Genomic DNA, 23,458 nt, shown 5'->3' with positions numbered 1-23,458 from the left:
TGATCAGAATCTTCAAGACTATATCAAAGCATTCGCTCACTATCTCTTTTAATGCTCAAATCAGCCATTCAAAGACATTGACAAAATGAACAGCAGAGTAACTCATAAAACTTAGCACCATTAGGAATTCAAGCAAACTAATTTTTCAGGCACACTATACTGGAGCATATCTTTGTATTTGTTGATTCAATAGGTTTTTTCCTAAAAATATTTCACAACAGAAATTTATTCAGCAGCTGAAACTAAGGAGCAAGTACAAAATTAATTCCCTTTCAGCAATGAGCCTTAGGTACTTCTATGTTACTTTAATATTGTCAGAAGCAAAAGTAGTCAGAACTTATGATCAATTCCACCTACACAAACGAGAGGGAGTGAATGAAGACGTTGGACATAATTTCAAACAAAGCAAGTGCATAGAGGGGCACAGGTAAGAAACACTCAATTGTAGGCATTACAATATAATCCTGAATTATCTTTGGAACGGAAAATACGTGCAAAGACTTCTTGCAATGTATATGTATTTTATAACCTGCTTTTTAGGCCCAGCTCACTAAACAACGTACTTCTTTTTCTCCACAAACGGTGAAAACTGTTTAGTGCTTAAACTATTAAGTATTTAATGGTGCTTAGCCCTATGTGAACTTTTAAAGGAATTCCCCCGCAACCCCCAGAACACGCCGCCGCTGGCTCTAAGTCCCTGGAGGCTCTTCGGGCGGGGCGTGCGCTCAGGGCGCGGATGGGGCGAGAGCCTGCGGCAACCGCCCCTGCCCAGCCCCGCCGCCCGCAGCGCTCCCCTCCGCACCCGCCGGGGCTCCCCGGGCCCGCGGTGCCGGCAGCAGCCGGGGCGGACCCGGCGAGGAAGGGGCGGGCCGGGGCCGGGCCGGCGTGCCCGGAGGGAGCGGTCGGGAGGAGCCGAGCCCCCCGGCCGAGGCGGGCGCGGCGGCCACGTCAGCCCCGGAGCCGCCCCGCCCGCCGCCGGCCCAGAGCCGGATCCCGGATCCCGCCGCCCTTCCGCCGGCGCCGGGGAAGGCGCAGCCGTCCCAGCCTGCCCCGCGCCCGGCCCGCTCGCACCGCCGGCTCCCGCAGCCCCGAGCCCGGCGCCGGCCCCGCTCCCGCGGCCGGGAGGGCAGAGCGCGGCGGCCGCCCCGCCCCGCCCCGGTGCCTCCCCAGCCCTCCCGCCGCAGCCCGGCCCCAGCTCCAGCCCCGGCCCCGCGGAGCTCCGACCTGCGCGCTCCCGGCGGCAGCGGCGGCTCCCGGCGCGGGGCTCGCCCGCCCGGCTTTGTCTGTGAGGGGCGTCCGCAGCCTCCTTGGCGGGCAGCCCCCGCCCCGGGGCGGCGGCCGGCTCAGCGGCACCGGCCCTTCCCGCGGAATGCGCCCCGGCAGGGCTGCTGAAGGTAGGTATGAACCCTCCTACACCCGCCTTTTCTAATGCGGTACAGGTGTGGGGCTGTTAGTGCCGTCCAGTGCAGCTGTGCATGATTACCCCCTTTAAGGTAACAGTTCAGAGATGCTCTACCACTTGTGTGGTTTCCAGAAAGAAGATAATTAGCCACCCAGAAACTTAAATGTTCACGTGCAATCCGCACAAGCCGATGTTGGGGTGTGTTACTAACCTGTGTTTATTGAAGAGGTAGTGTTTAATTGTTTTTTCTTCTGTCATCTTCCAGGGTGTCTCTTTAACAAGACTTGTGACATGAAGTAGAACAGGCGTTTTGAAGATCTCTGCCATAATTGCAGCTGTATCTCTGAATGTTGGCACATTTACTGGAGACTCTTCCCAAAGTCTGTTTGAATCAGAGCCTGTGAAATTTCCCAAAGCTTCATAATGGAGCTTTTAGCATCCAAAGGAGATTATGTGAGATATTTCAAAAGGTCTTTATTGCTACTTTTAGTATGTGTAATAGTTCTTGTATGCACTGATCAAGACTACTATAGTTTACTTGGAGTATCCAAAGAAGCAAGTAGTAGAGAAATACGACAAGCATTCAAAAAGCTGGCATTAAAGTTGCACCCTGATAAAAATCAAGTAAGTTACCTTTTTAACATGTCAAAGGTGTTGACTTAATGAATCTTAGTGTTTAAACAAAAAGCAGTTTTAGTTTATCAAAAATGTCTCTCTGTGAACCACCTGATAATATAGTTCGACCCAGATTTTCTGCAGAGAAAATTTACAAAAAATGATAGAGTTGAATTTGGGCTGTGTTAAATTGCAGTAGTGAAAAGAGTCAAGCTTCTCTAATTCTCACTTATATTTTTGTAACTAGAAGAAGACTTATTTGTGTACTGTATTACCTTGTTGGTAAGCTGTTGAGTTTTCTTCTTTCCATTTAGTTTTGGGGGACTTGCTGTTTCCCTGCCCTGAAGTCTCCTCTAAACATCAAATAAGAACAGCCTGTTCTGAGACATCAGTCTCCAAGTAGCAAACAGGACAAAACAGACATCCTGGAACTGCCAATGGATAATGGTGGAGGTTACTCTGGACTAACTGGAGAGAGACGATTGGAATGGCTTAGTCTGTGCTGCTGTATTTCTGAAATACAAAGAAATCACTTTTAAACATCATCAGTTTCTCCTTGAAATGACGTGAAATAAGCAGAAATTCACAGGAAATAAAAGGGTTTAGAACTTTGTATGTACAACTGCATGGAGTCCCAAAAGACAGCAGTATTTCATATCAGCTCAGGGCCTGCCTTCACTGACTACATTGGAGCCTCTGACAGCTCAGTGAGAAAGGCAAATGTCAGCAAAGTTAGGAGTGCCAACTTGTAGCTATGAAATGAAAGTTTTGTTTTCTCTGTTGGTACTTTCAAAATGATGGCCTTTGGGGTCAGATTCTGTTGTTTCTGAGCATGCAGATACTACTAAAGATTTTTCAACAGGTTATTTTCAACCTTAGCAATGAGATATAGAAGATGAGCCCATTAGACAAATTGCATAATGGTAATTAATTTCCTGTGTATCTAGCTAAAACAAAAATCTTAAGAAAATGTCTTTTGAATGAAACGTGTTAGCAGAAGTTAAAAGAGCAGGACCGTGTGGCACACTTTGCACACCACTGTTATACTGCACCTGTCAGATCCCAAACTTGAATTCAAAATGTGTGCAGATTTTTCACCATTCTGACTCCCAAGCTACCTAGAGCAAAAATGCTTTTTAAATAAAAGGAGGAGACATTTGTCTACACTGTCAGAATCAGAAAGGATTGGTCTGTCTCTAGCAGAGATTTTGAACTGGTCAAGTAGGGATTCTAGGGGAGTGGTAAAGATTATGGAGGAAATGGTATGTCTTCATTCTTCAGTATTTATTTAAATTCCACTGAAAAGAGAGTTGAAAAAAGAGGGTTCACTGAAGAATGTTACAGCCTCCAACCAGTTCACTTTGTATTTCAATTGTACTTAGTGAGGATGGAAGACATAAGAAGAGAGACCTGGTTTGGGAGAGGAAAACTTTGCTGTAGTTTGGTTTGAGATCACAATGCAATGTCTGCTTCCATCACAACTGACATCCTTAGCAGGCATATAAAAATATTTCCAAAGATAATTTTCTCAGCACTGTATGCACTGTATGGTTTATTGATTAATTACTAATTATAGTTTTCCTTACACAGAATGATCCAAATGCACATGACAATTTTTTGAAAATAAATAGAGCATATGAAGTACTTAAAGATGAAGATCTACGGAAGAAGTATGATAAATATGGGGAGAAGGGTCTCGAAGACCAGCAGCAGGGAGGTCGGTACGAGAGCTGGAACTTCTATCGCTATGATTTTGGTAAGTTTTGATGTGTGTTTGTGACTTGCTTAAAACAGTAAAAGGAAATGTCATATTCAGATCTATATCAGAGCTTTTTGCATGTTTCTTATGTGCCCTCTCCAGATTTCTGTCTGCTCTGTAGCTATCACTTTCTTTCTGCTGGCCCAGTATTTTATTTACCTTGTTAATGGCTACCCAAAGGTGCAATCTATTTACCTGGCCTTTTGTTCCTGCTGCTTGCCTTTTTATAGGTCATCTAACTTCTTGTTTATCTTTTTAAAGTGCAGAGAGTTTTTTCACTTAAATGTCAGTGTTAATATTTCAGCAGGATTCTTTTTAACTTTTTAATGCAGGAAGACCTTCTTTGTTTAGTATCCTTCAGGGGGATTTTGAGAGGAAATTTTTGCACTGTCAAGGCTATTTGATATGCAGTTATGCAATTAGACATCAGTAAAGAGGTAGCAGAAACTGAAAAAAATTAACAGAGTCATACCTAAAATGATCTTGAGACAAGTTGCTTAATGTTTGTCTCAACAAATTTTAGGTAGTTGTAGGGAAAGGTTGCAATTAATGATTCTCAGAGCTGCTGTAACACGAGTAAACTACAACAGGGAACTGAGGAACATAGTCGGATTGGGATGAAATGAACAGCTGAAGCGAACCTCTGCCTTGGCAACGATTTTTTTCTAGTGTTGTTTGATTTAACATGTCCCAATCTCTAAGAAATTAATGTCTGTGCAGATTGAAATTGAATAAACCAGTGGCACAAGTATTACAGGAAAATATAGAAATTAGCCTAAAACATCTTCAGATTTAAATTTTATCTCCCTGAAGTTTCACTGCTTGATTGAGAAACAGTATCCTGAAATGTCTATTAATCAGTGATTTAGGGAGCATCTATTTTTGTATTTTATATGTGTGTGTACCTATATGCAAGTATAGCTTTATATATATTTATATGTATGGGTGAACATATGTACTCTATTATGTGAGATATAAATGGAAAGTGATATGAAAAGTACCTTGTCACCTGTAGATATTAATTTCTCTCATTATTTATTTGCATTTGATCCTTGTGTACTTCAGGTGAAATGACATCTCACCATGTTAGGTACTGTAAAAATCTGCAACCACAGTAGCATAATAAAATGCTCTTTATTAGTATTTTTGGTACTCTGCACTGCCTTTCTTGTGTAGTTGAAGTAGTGGAGTGTTTTGTAGTGATGCCCTAGGTAGGACTGGTTAGCTTTGTCTTCCTTAACTTCCTTACCCACTTCATTCCCCTGCATTCACACACACACTTTGTTAGTGGAAAAGCCTGTGGCTGGAAACACCTTTGTGGTCTAAATGTTTAGGTAACCAGAGGCTGAGAAAGTGTGGAAACTTCTGGTCATTATATAAAGCTCTCAGTGAAAGCTGAGACTTCTTGAATTTTAATCTGACAGCTGGATGATGTTATTTCTAACATCATTTCTCTTGCCATAACAGCAGTAGTTCTGCTGGCTTCATGGTTTGTTGCTAAATTATCAAAAGAATGTTCTGATAGTGGCTGTGGTAGCAAGAGAGTGAGTGAGCAAGCAAGAGGTTAAATAAGGACAGCATTTTTGTAAAACCTCTTTCCCAGTTTAGTATTTCAACTTAAATCTACTGTCTTCTGTTGTGCATAAGATGATTGGTTGTTTTAAAGCTGGAAAAATAAAAGACAATTGTTGATTTTTTTAATAGGTATTTATGACGATGATCCCGAAATTATAACATTGGATAGAGGAGAATTTGGTAAGTTTTTAAAATCAATGGCTGTTTGACAACATGACAACCCAAAGCACAATTTTTACATATTGAGCTGTGTCTTAGTAGGCTTTTCTTACCTGTCTTTACAAACACATGTTGGAAAATCATCTTCACATGAGAAAACAAACAGTAAAAAAACCCTTAATGCTTCCTGTTAAACACTAGTTGGCAAATCAATCAATATCAATATACAGCTTACATTAAGTTTTAGAGCTATTTTGTGAGGTCTGTAAAAGGAAATTATTTGAATTAAAATTTTGTTACTCCTAATTTATTGTTGCTGTTTCTGTTGTATAAAAATGCACTTGACAAAACTTTTCTAATATAATTTTTTTCTGTGAAATCCAGTCACTTGTGTGTAGTTCAAAACCAGAAGGTGATACCAGATACTAAAAGCACAGCTAAGGAGAACAAGGTGTGGAAAGAGAACAGTTTCTATGTGAATATTGTCCAGTTTTTTTTCTTTTAAAATTACAACTAAGTTGTTTGTAACTAAGAGAGGCTAGAGTAAAAAGTACTGGATTTTGTATAATTTTTCATCTGCATATTGAGTATGGTTTCCTGTGTGCAAAATTGGACCTACGTGCTGAATTTGTCTTGTAAACTGTTGTAAGAGCAGACTCTCATGATTTCTCTTAGACCACAGGCTTTCTTTGGTTAATCTATTTGCAGGGTCAACATATTCCTTAGTTGTCTTTTTTGTGAGGTTATTTTAATACAGTCAAATTGAGGTTACAAAATCCACTACATGAAAATTGGACAGGCTGAAAGCCAAGTAATTAAAGCTGATAACTGCTCTTTGTGTATATTTTGTTGCTGTTGTTTGCTTTCATAAGCAAGATGATTTATGTTTCCCTTGACTTTTCTAGTAATTCCATTAACTTGGATTTTTAAATTACATTAGACATGATTTCTTCATAAAAATACTGCCAGGTGAGACTCACTAAATATATAAAGTAATATAAGGAAATGGAAAATTCTAGTGGGTAAAAATCTTTTAGACCTTGTATTTTGTAACTAGATTTACACTATCGCACATTTCAGCTAGAATAATCTGCAGACAGTACTTTTTTTCTTAATTAATAGAACAGATACTAAAAGTCAGAGTGCTGATACCTTCTGAGATAGGATTTTCATGCACCTGCCTACAACAGTATGTTCATAAGAGTTACTGTTACTGTGCCTGACATTAAGTACTTAATACCGCTTTTGGGGAATACAGTATAGCAAAAATATACATCCCAAAAGTTACTACATTGCACATGTGCATGATTTACTTACAGTTTTCTTCTCTCCACCTAGATGCTGCTGTTAACTCAGGAGAACTGTGGTTTGTGAATTTTTATTCTCCTCGCTGCTCCCACTGCCATGATTTAGCACCTACGGTACGTAAACCAAGTAAATGAACTCTGGTTTTAATAGCACAAAACTTAATGAAGTAGATTTTTACACTGAAGCTGAAACCAGAGACAACAATTCAAAATTCCAGAAATAAAGCATGAGTTCATTATATCTTTATAGGCAAATAGTCTCTTTTTAAATTTTTTTTTAGTGGAGAGAATTTGCTAAGGAGCTGGATGGAGTGATACGCATTGGAGCTGTGAACTGTGGAGATAACAGAATGCTGTGTCGAATTAAAGGCATTAACAGTTACCCCAGTCTGTACATTTTCAAAACTGGAATGGTGAGTGATAAGACTTCAGGTGTTTTTAGAATGAAATCTGGAGACGTGTTTCTTTAGTACTTGTTCAGTCATAGAGTTTCTTTAAAAAGATCTTGCTCTATAGTATGTTACTTCCTTTAATAATAAATACAACTTTTTCTTTACCTGGGTCAAATTATTTTACAAAGTTAACGTCAAAAAAAAGTATTTGTTAATATATATAATTTATATTTTATATATAAACAAATTTGAAATAAATGCTAATATATATTTTACAAGGGTTTTTCTGAATAATTTTTCTGTGCAACATATCACTTCTGATTGGGAAGCTACTGTCAGCAGTGGTGCTGTAGCAAACAAGTCTCCTTGAGCAGTTTCTCTTATAGTGCTGTACAGTTTTCAAGTACAAAGCATAGTCTGTGGTTTTGAGTCTTAAAGAATATGACCATATGCCTAAAGAAACTTGGAAATTCCTTCTGCAAGATTCCCTCCATGCTACCTGCATGATGTGTGTCACTCTTTATAGCTGCTTGCTAAGTCGTGGTGCTGGGGTGGTGTATAAAGTGCACTCGAATAGATGGGTACATTTTGACAATGGTAAGTTTTAAGAAGTTGAATGCTGAATGGAGTGATATAAGCAATTTTTATTTAAACAGAAATACAATAATTGGGAGTTAGTGTTTCTAAGACTCAATTATCCTCATGTTGCTGCATTTGGAAAGAAATCACATTACAAAATTTAAATAAAGGTTAAATTTCAAACATTCAGATAGGAGAGGGAGAGAACAGTTAGGCTGGTAGTGGGGGTTGGTCCTGCAGTTGCTTAAGTACTCTTAGAAGAACACAGTAAGTTTTGGGTGGGGTTATTTGCCTTTTTTTCTTTCTTAATTTTATAAACTTTACTTTTTGTCTTCTATAGCAACCAGTGAAATATTACGGAGACAGGTCAAAAGAGAGCCTAAAGAACTTTGCCATGCAGTATGTTACAAGCACAGTCACTGAGTTATGGGCAGGTAATGTTCATGTGTTTAGCTTGGGGGGCTGTTGTTGAAATTGTTTTTACTGTATAAAATAGGGTAGAAACTATGCATATGACTGAATCTGTCAACTATTGCTAAGTCTTCTTTTTGAGAATAAAAACAGTTCATGTAATTTGCTAATACAAATAGAAAATCTTCTTTCATGGCCATGTTTAACTAGTCGGAAACTGATGCAAATTGTTTCATTCTTAGGAAATTTTGTAAATGCTATTGAAACTTCATTTGCATCTGGTGTTGGTTGGCTGATCACCTTCTGTGCTGAACGTGGGGGTAGGTATATTAAATACTTTTTAAATAATGTGACAAAAAAAGGACTTCTGTTGCTAGCAGCATAATCCCTTTTGCTGCTAAAAAGCATCTTAGGTCGCCACAGTGACCTCTGATTTAAGCTCTCTGTTAAAAGCAGTTTGACAAAAGGACATTATTGGAAATATTATGTTATTGTGCTTCTGTAATGTCCTGTGAGTCATTCAAGCAGCACTGGAGTGTAACCCATCAGGAGGGGAAGTGGCAGAAAAGGTTTCTCCTTCAGTTTCCAGCTCAGGTGACAGCTACTGCTGAAGTACATGCCAGCTTCTTATCATAGCTGAGCAGCAGAAAGGCTGTGTCTCCCCCTTAAACCACCAATATTAAAAATTAGCTAAATAAGTTAGTTAATAAGTTAGGTTTGCACACAGTAATTGCCTCTTACCATTGGTTTCACATCAGAGTCATTTTTTGTAGCTGTTTGTGCCTGGCTTTCTTAGGATCAGTACTGGATACAATATAGGAGAAAGTTACCTTGGTTAGCTGGTGGAGCTAAGTAAATGCACTACACCTTGGACAAATAAAAACTTCTCAGCCTTATAAAGAGACCTTTGTTCTGAGAACTGAATAGCCAGAGCCTCAGTCTTGGATTTACATTTGTAAATAGCTTGATTTCAACTTGCAGCCCTTTCGTTATTAAGTTTTCAACTTTGTTTTAGTTAAGGAGAAGTTGATGCATCTTATTTTTAAAAAAAAATCTGCATCCAAAGGCAGCCATTCAAAGCATATGCTATATTTATAATAGTGAACTATTATTTGTATCACAGAAAATTTATATTTCTGTTGAAACATCATCCCAAGACTCTATGTAGATACCTAGATTATTTTTTTTAAAACAGTGATTAACAAATTTTAAAGGTCAGTCTTTACAGTAAAGAAAATAGTAAAATTGTTCAAATGAGGATTCTGTGTTGATGAAGCAAGAGAATGTTATTTTTGGGAGTTTTTAAAGTTAGAGTAGACAATCATTAAGTGCTGATTATTAGATATGAAAATTCCAGGAATACTGGATGAACAGCCAGGAAGCATGCCATTAGAAGTGGTCATGTTTTTTGGGAGGAAAGGGGAAATTCTAAGCAAGAGTAGATTTAGTGCATTAATAAGGTGAAGTTTTATGTTTGTAAATAAAAATTTTTTGTTTCACAGATTGCTTGAGTTACCAAACCCGCCTTAAGCTAGCTGGGATGTTGGTAAGCAGTGTTTCACTTTAAAAGCATTACATGTTATATTTAAAACAAAATAACAGAAGTGAAAGCATCAAATTGTAACTAAAACTTTCACTGAGTTTAGTAGAACCAAGATAACACCTGTTAACTTTTAGAAGAATTCAGTACTTTGCCCAAGCAGCTTTTGAAATAACTAATTTTTTAAGAATTTTATAAAATAAAATGAATATTACATAATAAATTACAGTGTTGTTTCTTTTTAAGTGTTACAAATAATTGCCTGTGTTGGGATTTTCAAAAGCATTTCTGTACCTGAAATTTAGAAATACTTTTCTTTAGATTTGTTTTGTGTTGTTTCTTTCCTAATTACAGGAAGGTCTTGTTAATGTGGGCTGGATGGACTGTGGCACCCAGGGTGAGCTTTGTGATAACTTAGATGTCTCATCTAGTACTACTGCATACTTCCCACCTGGAGCCACCATAAATAACAAAGAGAAAGGAGGTGTTTTGGTATGACTTGTCTTTCATTATCTATTTAGATAAACAAAGTGATAACCATGCTAAAGGAATGTATAGATCATTTCCAGACTGATGATACACAACTGAAAAGATGCTGTTTTCTTTTTTCTTCTAAGCTGGTATGCTCTGCATGAGTTCATGTCCCTGTGCCCTCTCAGGCAGTGATCCTGGAGGTGATTCCAGTTTGCTGGGAGAGTGAGCAGCAGCCTGTGACTCTGCCTGGCCACCTCCCCAGGAGGCTCCCGAGCAGCTCTGGGACTTCAGGGCTGGAAGTGCTCTGTGACTGCCCCAAGAGCTGGTTCTAACCCTGCTGTCCTGGCAAGCCTGGGAGTCTCTTCTCCCAAGTAAAAACTGACAGGACAAGAGGAAATGGTCTCAAGCAAGGGAGGTTTAGATTGAATACTAGCAAATTTTTCTTTAGCAGTGGGTTTGTGAGGCACTGGAAGTGCCCTGAGGGACGTGGTTCAGTCAGTATCCCCGGGGTATTTAAAAGGCAGGTATGGACATTGCACCTGGGGACGTGGTTTAGAGTAGTGAACTTGGCAGCTGCTTACAGCTTGGACTCAAATGATCTTAAAGGGCTTTTCCTAAATTGTACTATGGTCTTTGATGTGCCCCTGATTTTTTATTCCAGAAATAATATGCAGCAGGTATCACAAGTTTGAGAAATGCTACCCTGACATGTGTGATAAAAGTACTCCTACAGTGTCTGTCAGTACAAATTTTACTGCTCAGTTCTATTCTAAAATTGCAATCTACATTTGTGTGGTAGTTTTAACTACCCTAATTGATGGGAGACATTTCTGTTTGAAGCACGACTTGTTCCTTTATTGTCACTACTGTTACCTTTATTTTTAAAAGGAGGAAAATAAATTGCAACCTACCTACTTTGAACCTTTTAACTTACCACTCAGTTACTGATTCATATTACTTCCAAAATTGTACAAGTTAAGGAAACCTAAATATCTCTACAGTGCAGTTATGGTATGCTGTAAAACTAAATTGGAAATCTTGTAAACTTGATTGTTGGGTTTGATGTGAAATTTGAATTTCACACTCTTTGATCACTGTCTTGACAAAATACAATTTCTTGAGTTGAATATTGTAGGCAAGTGAGTTAAAAGCAGTATTCTGAGAGTGATGTTTGTGGAATTACATGTATGAAAAAGAAGTTGATCAAATAAAATATTATTAACTGCATTCTCCATTTGATTGAAGGGAACAAATCAGAATAAATTCCCTGACACTTTGAGTACTAATCAGGTTGATGTTTGTAATTCCTTGTAATAAAGACAGTTAATTCTCTATCCTAGTTTCTTAACTCCTTGGATGCCAGAGAAATATATCAGGAAGTAATGCAGCATCTACCAGACTTTGAAATCATCTCTGCAGCATCATTGGAGGTAATATTTTAAAAATATGCTAAGATTTCTTCAAATAATATATTTTTATTGTTATTTTCTACGTTTTTCAAATACTGTTGACACAACAACTTAGCTTTTCATTGAATATTACTTCTTTTTATCTCTACCCAAAATTATTTAACATTGTTTGTCTACATTCACTTCTGTTGTTTAGCAAAATAACAAAAGTAAGGGGAGGAGATTTCATAGGAATGTAAGAAATCACAGAAATTGCCATTGCAACTCTCTCTGCAACTGCAATTTTCTAGTAATTTTTTGAATCAACTACATCGTAGAAAATTTTGGTTTAAGTGTGTTTTGTTTGGGAATTTAGAAAAGAAAAAATACTTGTTTATCCATGATAATTGGTGTATGAACTGAAATTGAGTCTTAAATGTTGCTCGTGTGTTGGAGGAAAAACAAAAGTAAACCTCTTTCCACACTGGTAGTTGCACATAGCAGCATAATTTACCACAGGAAATGCACACAGAAGCAACAACATTAGAGTGCAGCTTGTAGCCAGCTTGCTGTCAGATTTTTTCCACTTCCTTGATTATGATGCAGTACAAGGAAGTTTAGTGGAAGGACTGCATGAAAGAACTTGTTTAGTGGGGGTCTTTTGGATATGAATAACTGAACATTTGCCTTTATAAAGCACAAAAGAATTTTACACATTGGTGTGGTTGGGATTAATTTTTGTGGTGTTGTTGGTTTGTTTTTCCCTGTGGTTTAAAGGACCGTCTGGCTCATCACCGGTGGCTGCTTTTCTTCCAGTTTGGGGAGAGGGACAAATCAAATGTGCAGGAGTTCAAGAAACTTAAATTTTTACTGAAAGATGAGCATATTCAGGTAAGAGTGCTCTCATCTAATGTTAAATGCTGTTTACATTCCAAGAACAAATCACGGTTTTCATTGTTATTAGCCTTTACCCCACATGACACCTCTGGTACTGGAAGAGATATACTATCATATAGCAGATCTGCAGTAAAGTTTTTTATTTAAATAAATCACTTACATTTCCTGTATGTTTTTAATAATGGAAAAGTATAGAGAGATTATATTTTAAATCTGCTTTGTTTTTGGAAATGTTGCTGCAGATCCTGTTCTGGTAATAATTATAAATTAACATTCCAACATCAAATTTATGTATGTGGAACTATATTTTAATTATTCAGAAAACCCTGTGATCATGTTGATTATTTTCTTAATAAAAAGAAACCAAATTCAAACTTTGCACTAAAGGCCTACAGATTGTATTAATCTATGAAGTATGTATTTTTTTTTAATTGTTGCTTTGACTAGAAGATTTTAATGTTACATTTATTTTAGGTGTCTTCTAACTTCCTTGCTGTTGTATTTGGAGGGAGGGAAAAGATAATTCTTTATTTCCCATTTTGGCCTTTAAATTAAAAATTAGCAAGCAACCTAATATAGGTATGCTGGTAGTTTTCCTTGAACACCAATTTTTAAGATCTCCGTTTTTTATTTAAAAGGCTATCAGTTTCCCATATTTTTACCTTTGTTTTCTAACTCTTACTTCCTTTCAAAATATGTTAATTGATATAAATTAGGCTGTTTTAATTAAAATGACATTGTCTGTTAAATATAGGTTGGGAAGTTTGACTGTCTTTCCTCACCAACCATCTGCAACAAACTGTATGTTTATCAGCCTTGTTTAGCAGTCTTCAAAGGAAAAGGCACTGGAGATTATGAAATTCATCATGGTAAGGGAAACTTTGGCAAGTTTAAATCATGACCTAATCCCTTTGAGATAACAAAATCTTTGGCAAACCACTTTTTATTTTTCCCAAAGAACAGTTTTGTAGCTTTAATATTTGCTATCTTTCTTCTGGCCATGATGTAGCCTTACACAACCTATTTATAATTTCCTTTGGTTTTCTTTTTTCTGTTTTTCCTGGTAGGCAGTCATGAGATGCTGAGGGATCTAGTTTGTCTTTGCAGTCTGTTTCAACATCATTTGCATAATGACATACAAATGAAATCTCTGAAGCTGATCAGGACAGCTTCTGCTTTGGGTAGGATAACTAAAGAATGTTGTAAGGCACACACCCTTCAGAGAGGCCCAACATGCTGGTTACACAGTTTAGCCAGTTTGACAAACTTGGATTTGGTTTCATGTATCACTGCACTAATTCCATGCTTTGTTAACTTCTGTCCAAGATATTGAGACTTTTACTTCTTACCTTAATTTCCAACAACGCAGTTTCCTTTCAGGAAAGGCTGGAACTATGTTACTATTTACTGCTGAAAGGATTCAGTGATGCTGGTTGAAGAAGAAATGAGCCTCAAGCCAAACTGTAGCTTGCAGGAACAGGTGTAGCTTCATCCAGAATGTGGCACAAAGCAGTTATGCAAGATGAAGTTCTCATTTTTCAGCCTCTGAGGTATTAGAAACAGCCTGCTAGGATTAAGCCAGAACCTCAGTACTGTTATAAAACAGGAAAAGTGAAAAGTTTTTCACTATTTAGAAAAGATTAGGCTTATCAAGGGGAAAGGATGATCCCATGCATCTAATAATTGGTATATAAGGAAGAGCTTTCTATACTTCCTCTATATACATTGCTGCAGAGAGGGCAGGAAGAGGTCACAGCCATGCAGCATCTTTATAATGGTGTGGATTGCAGTGGAAGAGAAGTACATTGGACTTCAGTGCATTTTTTTCTGAATGGTTTGGTTTACTATTTAGAAAATAGATGGCATGTAGATAATTCACCAATAGCCATCTCACTCCAGTCTTTATGGGAAAGTAATCCTCAAAAGAATCTGGCTTTTTTATATGCTGTGTTGAAGGGCTTCAACAGTTTAAAATCTAAGAGCAGTAATAAATCTTGGTAAGTCATTGTGCAGTGACTTCAGATTTGATTAACCTGAAGTTCTTATTCTCAGACAAACTCATTTCTGCTGACAAATACGTATACAAAGGTTATGAAGAGACTGGATCTTTGCCCACTGGAGCTGTGTGAGCAGTAATTTCAGTTACACCTAAATAGCTGTGATTTATCAATATAATTTATTTTGCTTGAAGTTTTTACCTTGTCAGTCCCTTCGCCAAGTCAAATGTATCTAGAATTGTATTTTTTAATTCCAACACAAGTAAGATGATAAAATGACCAATAATCCTGTCACAAAAATTTCATCATTTTGACAAAAATATGTTTTTTCTTGGATAAAGTATTTATTTGACTAATATTGAGTAACTGGCTAGTTTAATATTTAGCCACATATCAACTATAGTATATCCTGCCTGTGTAGGTTTGGACAGTTTAACATTGTCCTCCTAAGGAAAAGCAACATAATTTTATGCTACATTTACTTAAGCAGGCTGGGTTTAAAGATTAGACAAGGGACTCCTGTTTCTTTCAAAGAGTTTTTTAATTACACCTCTCATAGGTAAAAATTGAATTTCCTTTCTACATTGTTTTTTGAAGGAAAGAAGATCTTATATGACATTGTTGCATTTGCCAAAGAAAGTGTGAATTCCCATGTCATCACACTGGGACCTCAGAATTTTCCTGACAAAGATAAGGAACCATGGCTTGTGGACTTCTTTGCACCGGTAAATATTGGATATCTATATATTCCTTCTTCTAAAATCTGTTCTGTCATTATGTAACAAGGTACTAAGTAAGGAGTAGCTAGAAAGTGCCCTTCAGCATCATGAGAAGGTGTTCTAATTCCTCATTCCCTGGCAGCTCTAGTTTCTAACTGGGTTTTGTGTTTAGTGCACTCTGTTGTCAAAACAGCAGATGATTAATCTCAGATACTCCCCTGAGAGCTACCTGTGGGAAAAGCAATTGCACTTACTTGCATTTTGTCTTCTAGTGGTGTCCTCCTTGTCGAGCTTTGTTACCAGAGCTGAGAAAAGCATCTAAACATCTTTATGGTCAGCTTAAATTTGGGACACTAGACTGTACTGTCCATGAAGGCCTTTGCAACATGGTAAGCTGCAGGAACTAAAAATAAAGAAATACAAATATAATATTTTCAAACAATATCATTTTCTTTGAATTGGGGGTAGGAGGATATGGGCAAGACAATGTTTGTCCTTTAACATTACTTTCCTAAAGGGCAGTAAATTAAACAGGCACTTGTATTGTATTTTTTTTAAAGAAGCAAACTATATAAACACTATAGATAATGTATTAATGCAGAATACAAGTCAGATTTTATTCTAATTTCATAGTGCTACTGGAAGACTTCAGAAGTCTCAGAATTTAATAATTCTGGGGGCTGGGGTTAATGTCTGAAAATGCATGGAAAATGAGCAAAAAAGTTTTATTTAGATGTGTTTACCCACTGAGGAATTCAAATGATGGGAACTGGCTGTGTTCAATGGTAAACAATAGTTATTCATACAGTCCAAACATTCCATCTGAGGACTGGGAATAGTTTTAAAGCTAAGGCTTAGGAGGCCCATGGATTAATTGCTGTGTTTGTGGAGCATGGCAGAAGAATTACTGGCTGGTTTTTAAGTTGAGAACACACTATGCCATCTCTGAATACAACTGGCACCTTCTCTGTACTGATTTGTTATCATGTCAGATTCTCACCTGCCTGTAAGCCTGAGCACTTGTACTGTACAAACTGAACAGATGAGCAGCTTGAGCCACCAATACCAGGGACAGTTAGAGGCAAGTCCAAGAGCCTTAATCATTCTGTGGAATTTGTTATTGTTTGTTTTATCAGCATAACATTCGAGCTTACCCAACAACAGTTGTGTTCAATCAGTCTGATGTTCATGAGTATGAAGGACACCACTCAGCTGAGCAAATCTTGGAGTTTATAGAGGTATGTAAATGATAATGTTGGTTGCAGTCTTCTTCTATGCAGTTCATACACAAATACATTCTTCAGTTGGAAGATTCTAATATTTTTTTTTCTTTTAATTGGACAAGGAAAATAAAAAGTGAAAAAACTTCAGGCAAGAAAAGTGATCCAGCAACTGTAGTCAGAGACTTGACAACTAGTGGATTCATTCCCCTACTCTGTCACATAATTTATTTGAGATCATTAGCAAATAAAGAAAGATCCCTTCCAATCTGCAAAATAATGATAATTATTTCTATCTTATTGAGAGAATAAAGGAATTAGTATTACAATACTTCCAACTTTTAAGGTGGAAATGCTTCACATACACACCTTGATATAGGAAAGGGTTCACATTTTTGTCAAGTAGATTGCTGCTGTCCACATTTTTCAGCTGTCCTTGAACTTAACTGCAAATTACTGGTATTGATCACTGTTGATACTAGAGTTCTGGCACCAAACTTGGCTCCAGCATTCAGGTTCACTGCTATATCCACAGGCTATTTTTCACTTTTTGAAGGGACATTTCTCTCCAGGTAGCTCAGAAAAAGCAGCTTCAAGAACACACATGCAGAAATAGGTAGGGATTAGTCTTTCAGTTGGTATTCAGAGGCCCATAGTGCACTATATGTATTCCAGCTTAAATAGCATGGCTGAGTTTTGTAACACCTGTTGCTGCTAGATAAGCTGAATTTCCTGGGTTTTACCTTCTTTTATTGTGAAAAGGCAGAAAACCTCCCTTTTGGACCCTGGGTGTACTTTTTTGATAGTTTTTCTCAAAAACTTAGGCTTTTAAAAATTAGATTTTTGGGTTGAAGGAATGTCTTTTAGTGCTTCTATGCCTTTCAGTGGTGTGGAGTCTTCCCTGACAGAGCAGCAAGCCAATTTCACAGAACATTCTTGAAATTTGGCACTTTTATACATGATGGCCTTAGATAGGGGATACACTGTGCAACAATGAGTCATGTCTATGAGCTATCTTTATTTAGGATCTTAGGAATCCATCAGTGGTGTCCCTAACACCAGAGACATTTGCTGAATTGGTTCAGAGAAGAAAGCGAGAGGAGATCTGGATGGTGGACTTCTACGCTCCATGGTGTGGACCTTGTCAGGCCTTAATGCCAGAATGGAAGAAAATGGCCAGGGTAAATCACATTCAAACACTTTTCTGCTTTTGTTCCTCTTCTGGGCAATTGTTGAGATGGCACAACTGCTTTCTTAAGAGAATTGTCAGCTGAGAAAATATAGAGTCTAATACTGCCACCAAAACAGGCAATTCCTACCTGACAGTTTTGTATTGTTCCAAATACAAAGTTTTTATTCAGCTTTTTAAAAGCTTCAATACACTGATACTGTATTCCAGTTTTTCATGTTGGTTACAAGTGTGTAAGGTCATTGTAGCATTCTCTCATTTGCAGAAGTAATATTATTCTACTGACAACCATTCCTGGAGGTGTTCACAGGAATTTGAACTAGAAAATTTTGGGGGGAAAAAGAAGGGCTTTGGAAACAAGCCTGTGACTTTGAGACATTTAGAACTCTACTACGAATTATAGCCAGGATTTTCTATCCTGTTGGAATGTCTGTGAAGAGTTAGTAGCTCTGTAGTTCACATTCAGTAATCATCAGCTTCCCTGCCCATGCTGGGTAGTTTGGGCCTTTGCAGCAAATAGAGTGTTCAGGACAGGCCCACTGTGACACTGCTGGCACATCTGCTCTGCACCAGCCTTGGCACAGTTCCTGAGCTGTCATGGGGCACACAGGACCAGGGCATTCTTTGCACTAATTAATCCCACTCCTGAGTACCTTTGAGGTAAGGGAGGTGACTTGTGAGCCCTGTGCATGCAGCTTATACTAAATGTGTGCATGATGGGAGTGCATCTGGGTGGCTGGCTCTGGTACCAGTGATCTGTTTACAGGGAAGAGAAAAGCCTTGTGATAATCTTGGTTTGTTTTGCTGAGATTTTTTCCCCCAACTAAGAATTATTACTGAAATTGTAGCAGTATTGGTTAACATATTTGATGGTAGGTTTTCTTTTTTTTTCAGATGTTAAATGGATTAATCAGTGTAGGCAGTGTGGATTGTCAAAAATATTACTCTTTCTGTCACCAAGAAAGTGTTCGGGGCTATCCTGAAATCAGAGTCTTTCCTCAAAAATCAAACACAGCTCATCACTATTAGTAAGTACATTGCTTCAGTTTGGGAAACATTCCATGCTGTGAAACAAGACAAATACACCTCTTCTGTTGTCTAGAAGAGGTTTATCACAGCTATTAAAATAGGCTGCTAGGATATTACTGTACTGGATACCATTGGCTTTGTTACTTCAAACTAGAGATTTTATTTTGCCTTTTCATTTCAGTAATTTGAAATTACACAGGAATCTTAGTTTTTATTTCTTCTTTTTCTTGTCTTGGTCTTCTGGTCCTTAATTTTATAGGTTTTAATTCTATCTGTGAGACTTTTCATTTATTCAGATTTGAAAGCAGGGTAGAAATGTATCCTAAAACATATGCATTTACATTCTTTATTTGATTATCACCACTCTTCAGAGTAAGTTGTTTGTAAGGTTTTTTTCTCAGAATAATTCAAACTACTGTGCAACTGGCTTTTTGTTTTTTTCTTTACATCTGTATAGTAGCTACAATGGGTGGCACAGAGATGCCTATTCACTCAGAGGCTGGGCATTGGGGTAAGTTACTGCACTCAACTTTGTTCACAAGCTGCTTGCTAGGATAAATTAATATTTAAATACTGTGTAAATCAAGAACTAGAAACACTTGGGCATATGTATTGCTTAATTTAAGATGTTCAAGTTTATACATCTTTTAACTTACTGCTTTTAAAATTTGGAGAAATAGCATACTCCTTGCTGTCTACCCATCTCCTGCAGACCATATTTTGTTTACCACATTTAAGAAGTTATTCTCCTATAGTTCAAAGTGTGAAATAGGGATTTCCAGACTACAATGTTCCTAATTTCAGAAGCTTTTCTGAAAAGCAATTTGCTATTGTTTAAAGTTTTGAATGTATTTTGATTGTTACTCTTCCTTAACACAGGTATTTGCCACAGGTGTCTGTAGATCTCACCCCTCAGAGTTTCACAGAAAAAGTTCTGAATGGAAAAGATCATTGGGTCATTGATTTCTATGCTCCTTGGTGTGGACCTTGCCAAAATTTTGCTCCTGAATTTGAGATGCTTGCAAGGGTATGTTTTTAAATATACTGGCAGCTTGTTATAATTGTAATGGTTAAAATCTTACTCATCAGCACTTTCTTTCTTAGCAGTCATCCAAAACCCACAATACTTCCACGAGCCTTCTACTCAGGGAGTTTGCACACTTCTGGGTCCCACTAGACAGTGGGTGTTGTCGTCCACAGACAGACACACAGGGACCCTCTTTGGAAACAGATTTCAGCTTTTGATGGAGTGGCCTTTGGAGCTGTGGTGTGCTTTTCTGCTTTGCCCTGAATTCAAGTACAAGTTCTCTCTGAATACATAGAAAGACACCTGGTACAAGGCTGACAGTCTGGGAAGCAAGCAAGCAACTACTCTGAAATATTTCAAAGATTTCAGCAACAATTTTCTTTTTAGCCACACTGCTGGCTTATTCCACTTATTTGGTTTTACTCACCCATGGAAGCTTGTAGTTTGTTTCTAATAAACATTTCTTTTCAGGCCGTTAAAGGAAAAGTAAAGGCTGGAAAAGTAGACTGTCAAGCATATGGTCACACCTGTCAGACTGCTGATATCAGAGCCTATCCTACTGTTAAGTTCTACTCCTACCAAGGAACAAAGGTAAAGGAACTAAAGAGAATACTTCTATAACACATTAAAGTGAATTGTTTATATATTACCGTGTCTCCAAATAATCAGTTTCAGTAATACTTAAAATAGTAGGACAGTGATACAATAATAATAAATTGCAAATTAATAGAACTAAATAGAAGTAGAATTCTAATAATAATTAAAATGTGGGCTTAATCAGAACTAGGGTTTAATTTGCAAGGTCTTGGGTGACAAAATGTTTTTCAACTCTTACCAATTCCATCACCAACTACCCTAAAGTAGATGGTCTCTCTAAATGAAATACGGACAACTTCCTTTTGGCTAATGAGAAGTATAATTAAATGCTGTTACTATATTAAAAGACCAATTTTGACATCAAATGGTGTTGATGGTATTGTAAGACAGATAATTAATGAAAAATAGATGGTTGTGTTGTCTCAAAAACAAACCTTATCAAACTATTTCAATTATCAGTGGGACTCTTTCAGATCATCATTTCCTACTAACAGAGTAATAGTATAAATTAAAAATACAAAGAGTATTCAGATAGTTATAGGGATTGCCTTTATTTTTGTAACACTAATAAATTTCAGAAACATTATAGTGACTTTTTTAATGTATCAATGCTGAAGAAAAAGTATTCACTGGTTTCTGATAGAGAATTGGCTTAACTTACTTTCCTTTTTTTTAACTGAATTTATAATGGGAACTTCTAGAAATCTTTCATGGCACAATCTCACCAAATTCTATGAGATTTTCTGTGGTGAAGTGTAAAGACATTCTAGGTCTTCAAAGTAGCCACCCACAGCAACAGATTTCACATAGATTACAAAGTGGCAGACTTGTAATAGCTGTCTAGCTTAAACACTCACCTCAATAAATGTGAGCAAATTGTAACTATTTCAGGTTTCTCTAATAATCAGGACAAAATTAGTGTTGTTCTGAAAACTAGCAGCTAAGAGTGGTTCTTAGTACCATGCAAATTAGCATTGTTTAAACAGTGACAAAAATATATCCATGAATCATAAATCAAGCTACCAAGGCCATTGTATTCTGCCGTTTTTTTCCTTGAATTTTGTCTGAAAATTGTGTAACATATTACCCATGCTCTATTTTTGTTTTCTTTTAAGAAAAGTGTTCTTGGGGAATACATAGACAGCAGAGATGCAAAAGGTATAGCTGACCTTTTGAATGAAAAATTAGAAGCAATGGAAAAGAAAGAAAAAAGAAAAAAATCTAGAAATAAGGTAAGAACACTTACTGCGGAGCCTTTGCAAAGGACTTGCTATAAATAATAACTACTTAAAATGATGTTAGTATTTGTTCTTTATCCATAGAATTAAATGCAAATTACAGAGGCAAGATTGGGTAAACTTAAGAAGATATTAACACACAGCTGCTTAAGAAATATTTTTCCAATTGAAAAATTATTGCTGCTGAAAATTGTAAAATCATATGAAAAAATATTTTTGTTTGTAGTTTCAGAGAAACTCCATTGTTTATTTTCTTGTCACTAGGATGAACTCTAACTGGTACTGAAGGTAGATACAATTCAAAATATTCTGAAGCTGTGAAGATAGAAGACACCACAAGGAAAATATAAGGATAGTTACATTGGTGACAGGACACATGAAAACAAGTTTGAGTTCACAGGCATACACAACTGTATGAGTTCTGTTAAACTGTGGGGAGATGAAAACATTTTGGTTTTGGTGGAGGCAATGTTTCTGCATGTCCCTCTTCTGATATACCAGCTACCTTCTTCCTGGCCAAACACTGGAGTTGACCAGAAATGTGGACTCTATCACTTTTGCCTACCCATTTACTAGTTCCTTATATTTTTTTCTGTCTCTTCTCAAATGCTTTTTGAATGTGGCACTCAGCCTGTGGCTGAATATGCACTCGAAGCACTCTGCAATGCAGAACACAATGACGGATTGTCTATTTGACAGACAAACAGTTGGACCTGATGATTATTCTGCTTTGGGGTTGCATTATTGTCTAGTCAATGGTTAAGGAATAAAATCAAGAACTGGTAGGAGGATATGTTTATTGAATTAAATTGCTCTTGCTCTCGAGTGGATTACTCTGTTGTGGCAGTGTTGATGCTACCTGGATGAACAGAACTTTGAAGAGCTTTAGTTCCTTGGTTTGGTTTTGGGATTGTGTTTATTCCTTTTTTAAGTAAGAAAGAAAAAATAAAATAATTCAAATGTGGTATTAACTTTCAAAGTTTAAATTATGCAATAGATGCATCTGGTTAAGTCATTAGATCATTACTTTTATCATTGTCTTTTTAAATATGAATGTATTCTGTGGACATAGTTAACCTCTTTTGGCATTACCACTTTCCCTTTCCCTGCAGACATATTTTTAGGTGGGGTTTTTTTTTTGTTTGTTTTTATATAATCTTCAGGCAAGCAGGAGAGCAAGTGCCTTCTTTAATTTAATAATGAACACTGTACATTGCAATGTCTCCTCATACATCTACTAGAATTCCTGCTCTAAAGGGTAATATTTTTCAGAGCTTCTCTATAGACAATAAAAATTTCAGCAGATGACAAAATGTCTGCAAACAACTATTTCATGATTTCAATAAAATGCTCCCTAGCTCTTGACAGATGGAATTTCCTCCCTTCTCTCTACGTATTTAGACCTAGCATGACTGGTCAGTGTATTATGAGTATTACAAATTTGTAAATACATTGTTATTGACAAGTAACTTATTTCATGAAGAAGGCAGCAAGAAATGAAGAGATACAAGTAACTGAGACATTCAGCTGTTTTTCCCCTATTCTCAGGGTTGCCTCTATTGATTTTTCATTTTTGCAGCATATTATTCTAAGAATGAAGAGACTATTGCATCTATTTTTTAATAAAGTAGATCTTCCTACATCCAAATTTAACTTCAAATTCAATCACAGTTAAAAATTAAAATTTTAAAACAAACTGTTTTGGTCAGTTTTTGCATATCACTGTAACTGTACTTCCTGCCTTCTATGCCCTTCTTGGAGAATGAGGTGTAGGAAAAGTTTTGAAACATATTTAGGCTGTGGGGAAGAGGCTTTAGTTTAAATATCAATAAAGTTCATTTTGAAAATATAATTCTGTATCAAGGCATTCTCTTTGTATCCAGATTTCTAAATTTATGAGAGACCAAATGGATGTGTATGGGTGGGGGAAAATAAATTTCCAAA

General features: G+C 37.1%; 1 protein-coding gene across 1 annotated transcript; it reads left to right on the top strand.

Moving 5' to 3' along the window:
* The first annotated feature begins 1,314 nt into the window (after positions 1 to 1,314).
* Positions 1,315 to 22,481, top strand: DNAJC10 (DnaJ heat shock protein family (Hsp40) member C10). Its single transcript, XM_058028172.1, has 23 exons — positions 1,315 to 1,394; positions 1,668 to 2,026; positions 3,608 to 3,773; positions 5,481 to 5,531; positions 6,849 to 6,931; positions 7,099 to 7,230; positions 8,129 to 8,222; positions 8,442 to 8,519; positions 9,702 to 9,745; positions 10,094 to 10,231; positions 11,554 to 11,643; positions 12,379 to 12,492; positions 13,253 to 13,367; positions 15,093 to 15,220; positions 15,487 to 15,603; positions 16,351 to 16,452; positions 17,460 to 17,615; positions 18,518 to 18,651; positions 19,110 to 19,163; positions 19,532 to 19,679; positions 20,151 to 20,270; positions 21,392 to 21,508; positions 21,779 to 22,481. The coding sequence occupies exons 2-23, from the start codon at positions 1,826 to 1,828 to the stop codon at positions 21,788 to 21,790; spliced, it is 2,394 nt and encodes a 797-aa protein (XP_057884155.1). The 5' UTR covers positions 1,315 to 1,394; positions 1,668 to 1,825; the 3' UTR covers positions 21,791 to 22,481.
* The last annotated feature ends 977 nt before the right edge of the window (positions 22,482 to 23,458 follow it).

The sequence above is a fragment of the Melospiza georgiana genome, chromosome 7 (genome assembly GCF_028018845.1).
Source record: "Melospiza georgiana isolate bMelGeo1 chromosome 7, bMelGeo1.pri, whole genome shotgun sequence".
Lineage (NCBI taxonomy): Eukaryota > Metazoa > Chordata > Aves > Passeriformes > Passerellidae > Melospiza > Melospiza georgiana.
This window is presented reverse-complemented; position numbering and strand designations above follow the sequence as displayed.

Bases quoted from the DNA above. Each gene is read 5' to 3' on its own strand.
- DNAJC10 (XM_058028172.1), top strand. From the start codon at position 1,826: ATGGAGCTTTTAGCATCCAAAGGAGATTATGTGAGATATTTCAAAAGG. The intron at 9,746-10,093 runs GTAAGCAGTGTT...TCCTAATTACAG, and splicing joins TTAAGCTAGCTGGGATGTTG to GAAGGTCTTGTTAATGTGGG. The intron at 15,221-15,486 runs GTAAATATTGGA...TTTGTCTTCTAG, and splicing joins TTGTGGACTTCTTTGCACCG to TGGTGTCCTCCTTGTCGAGC.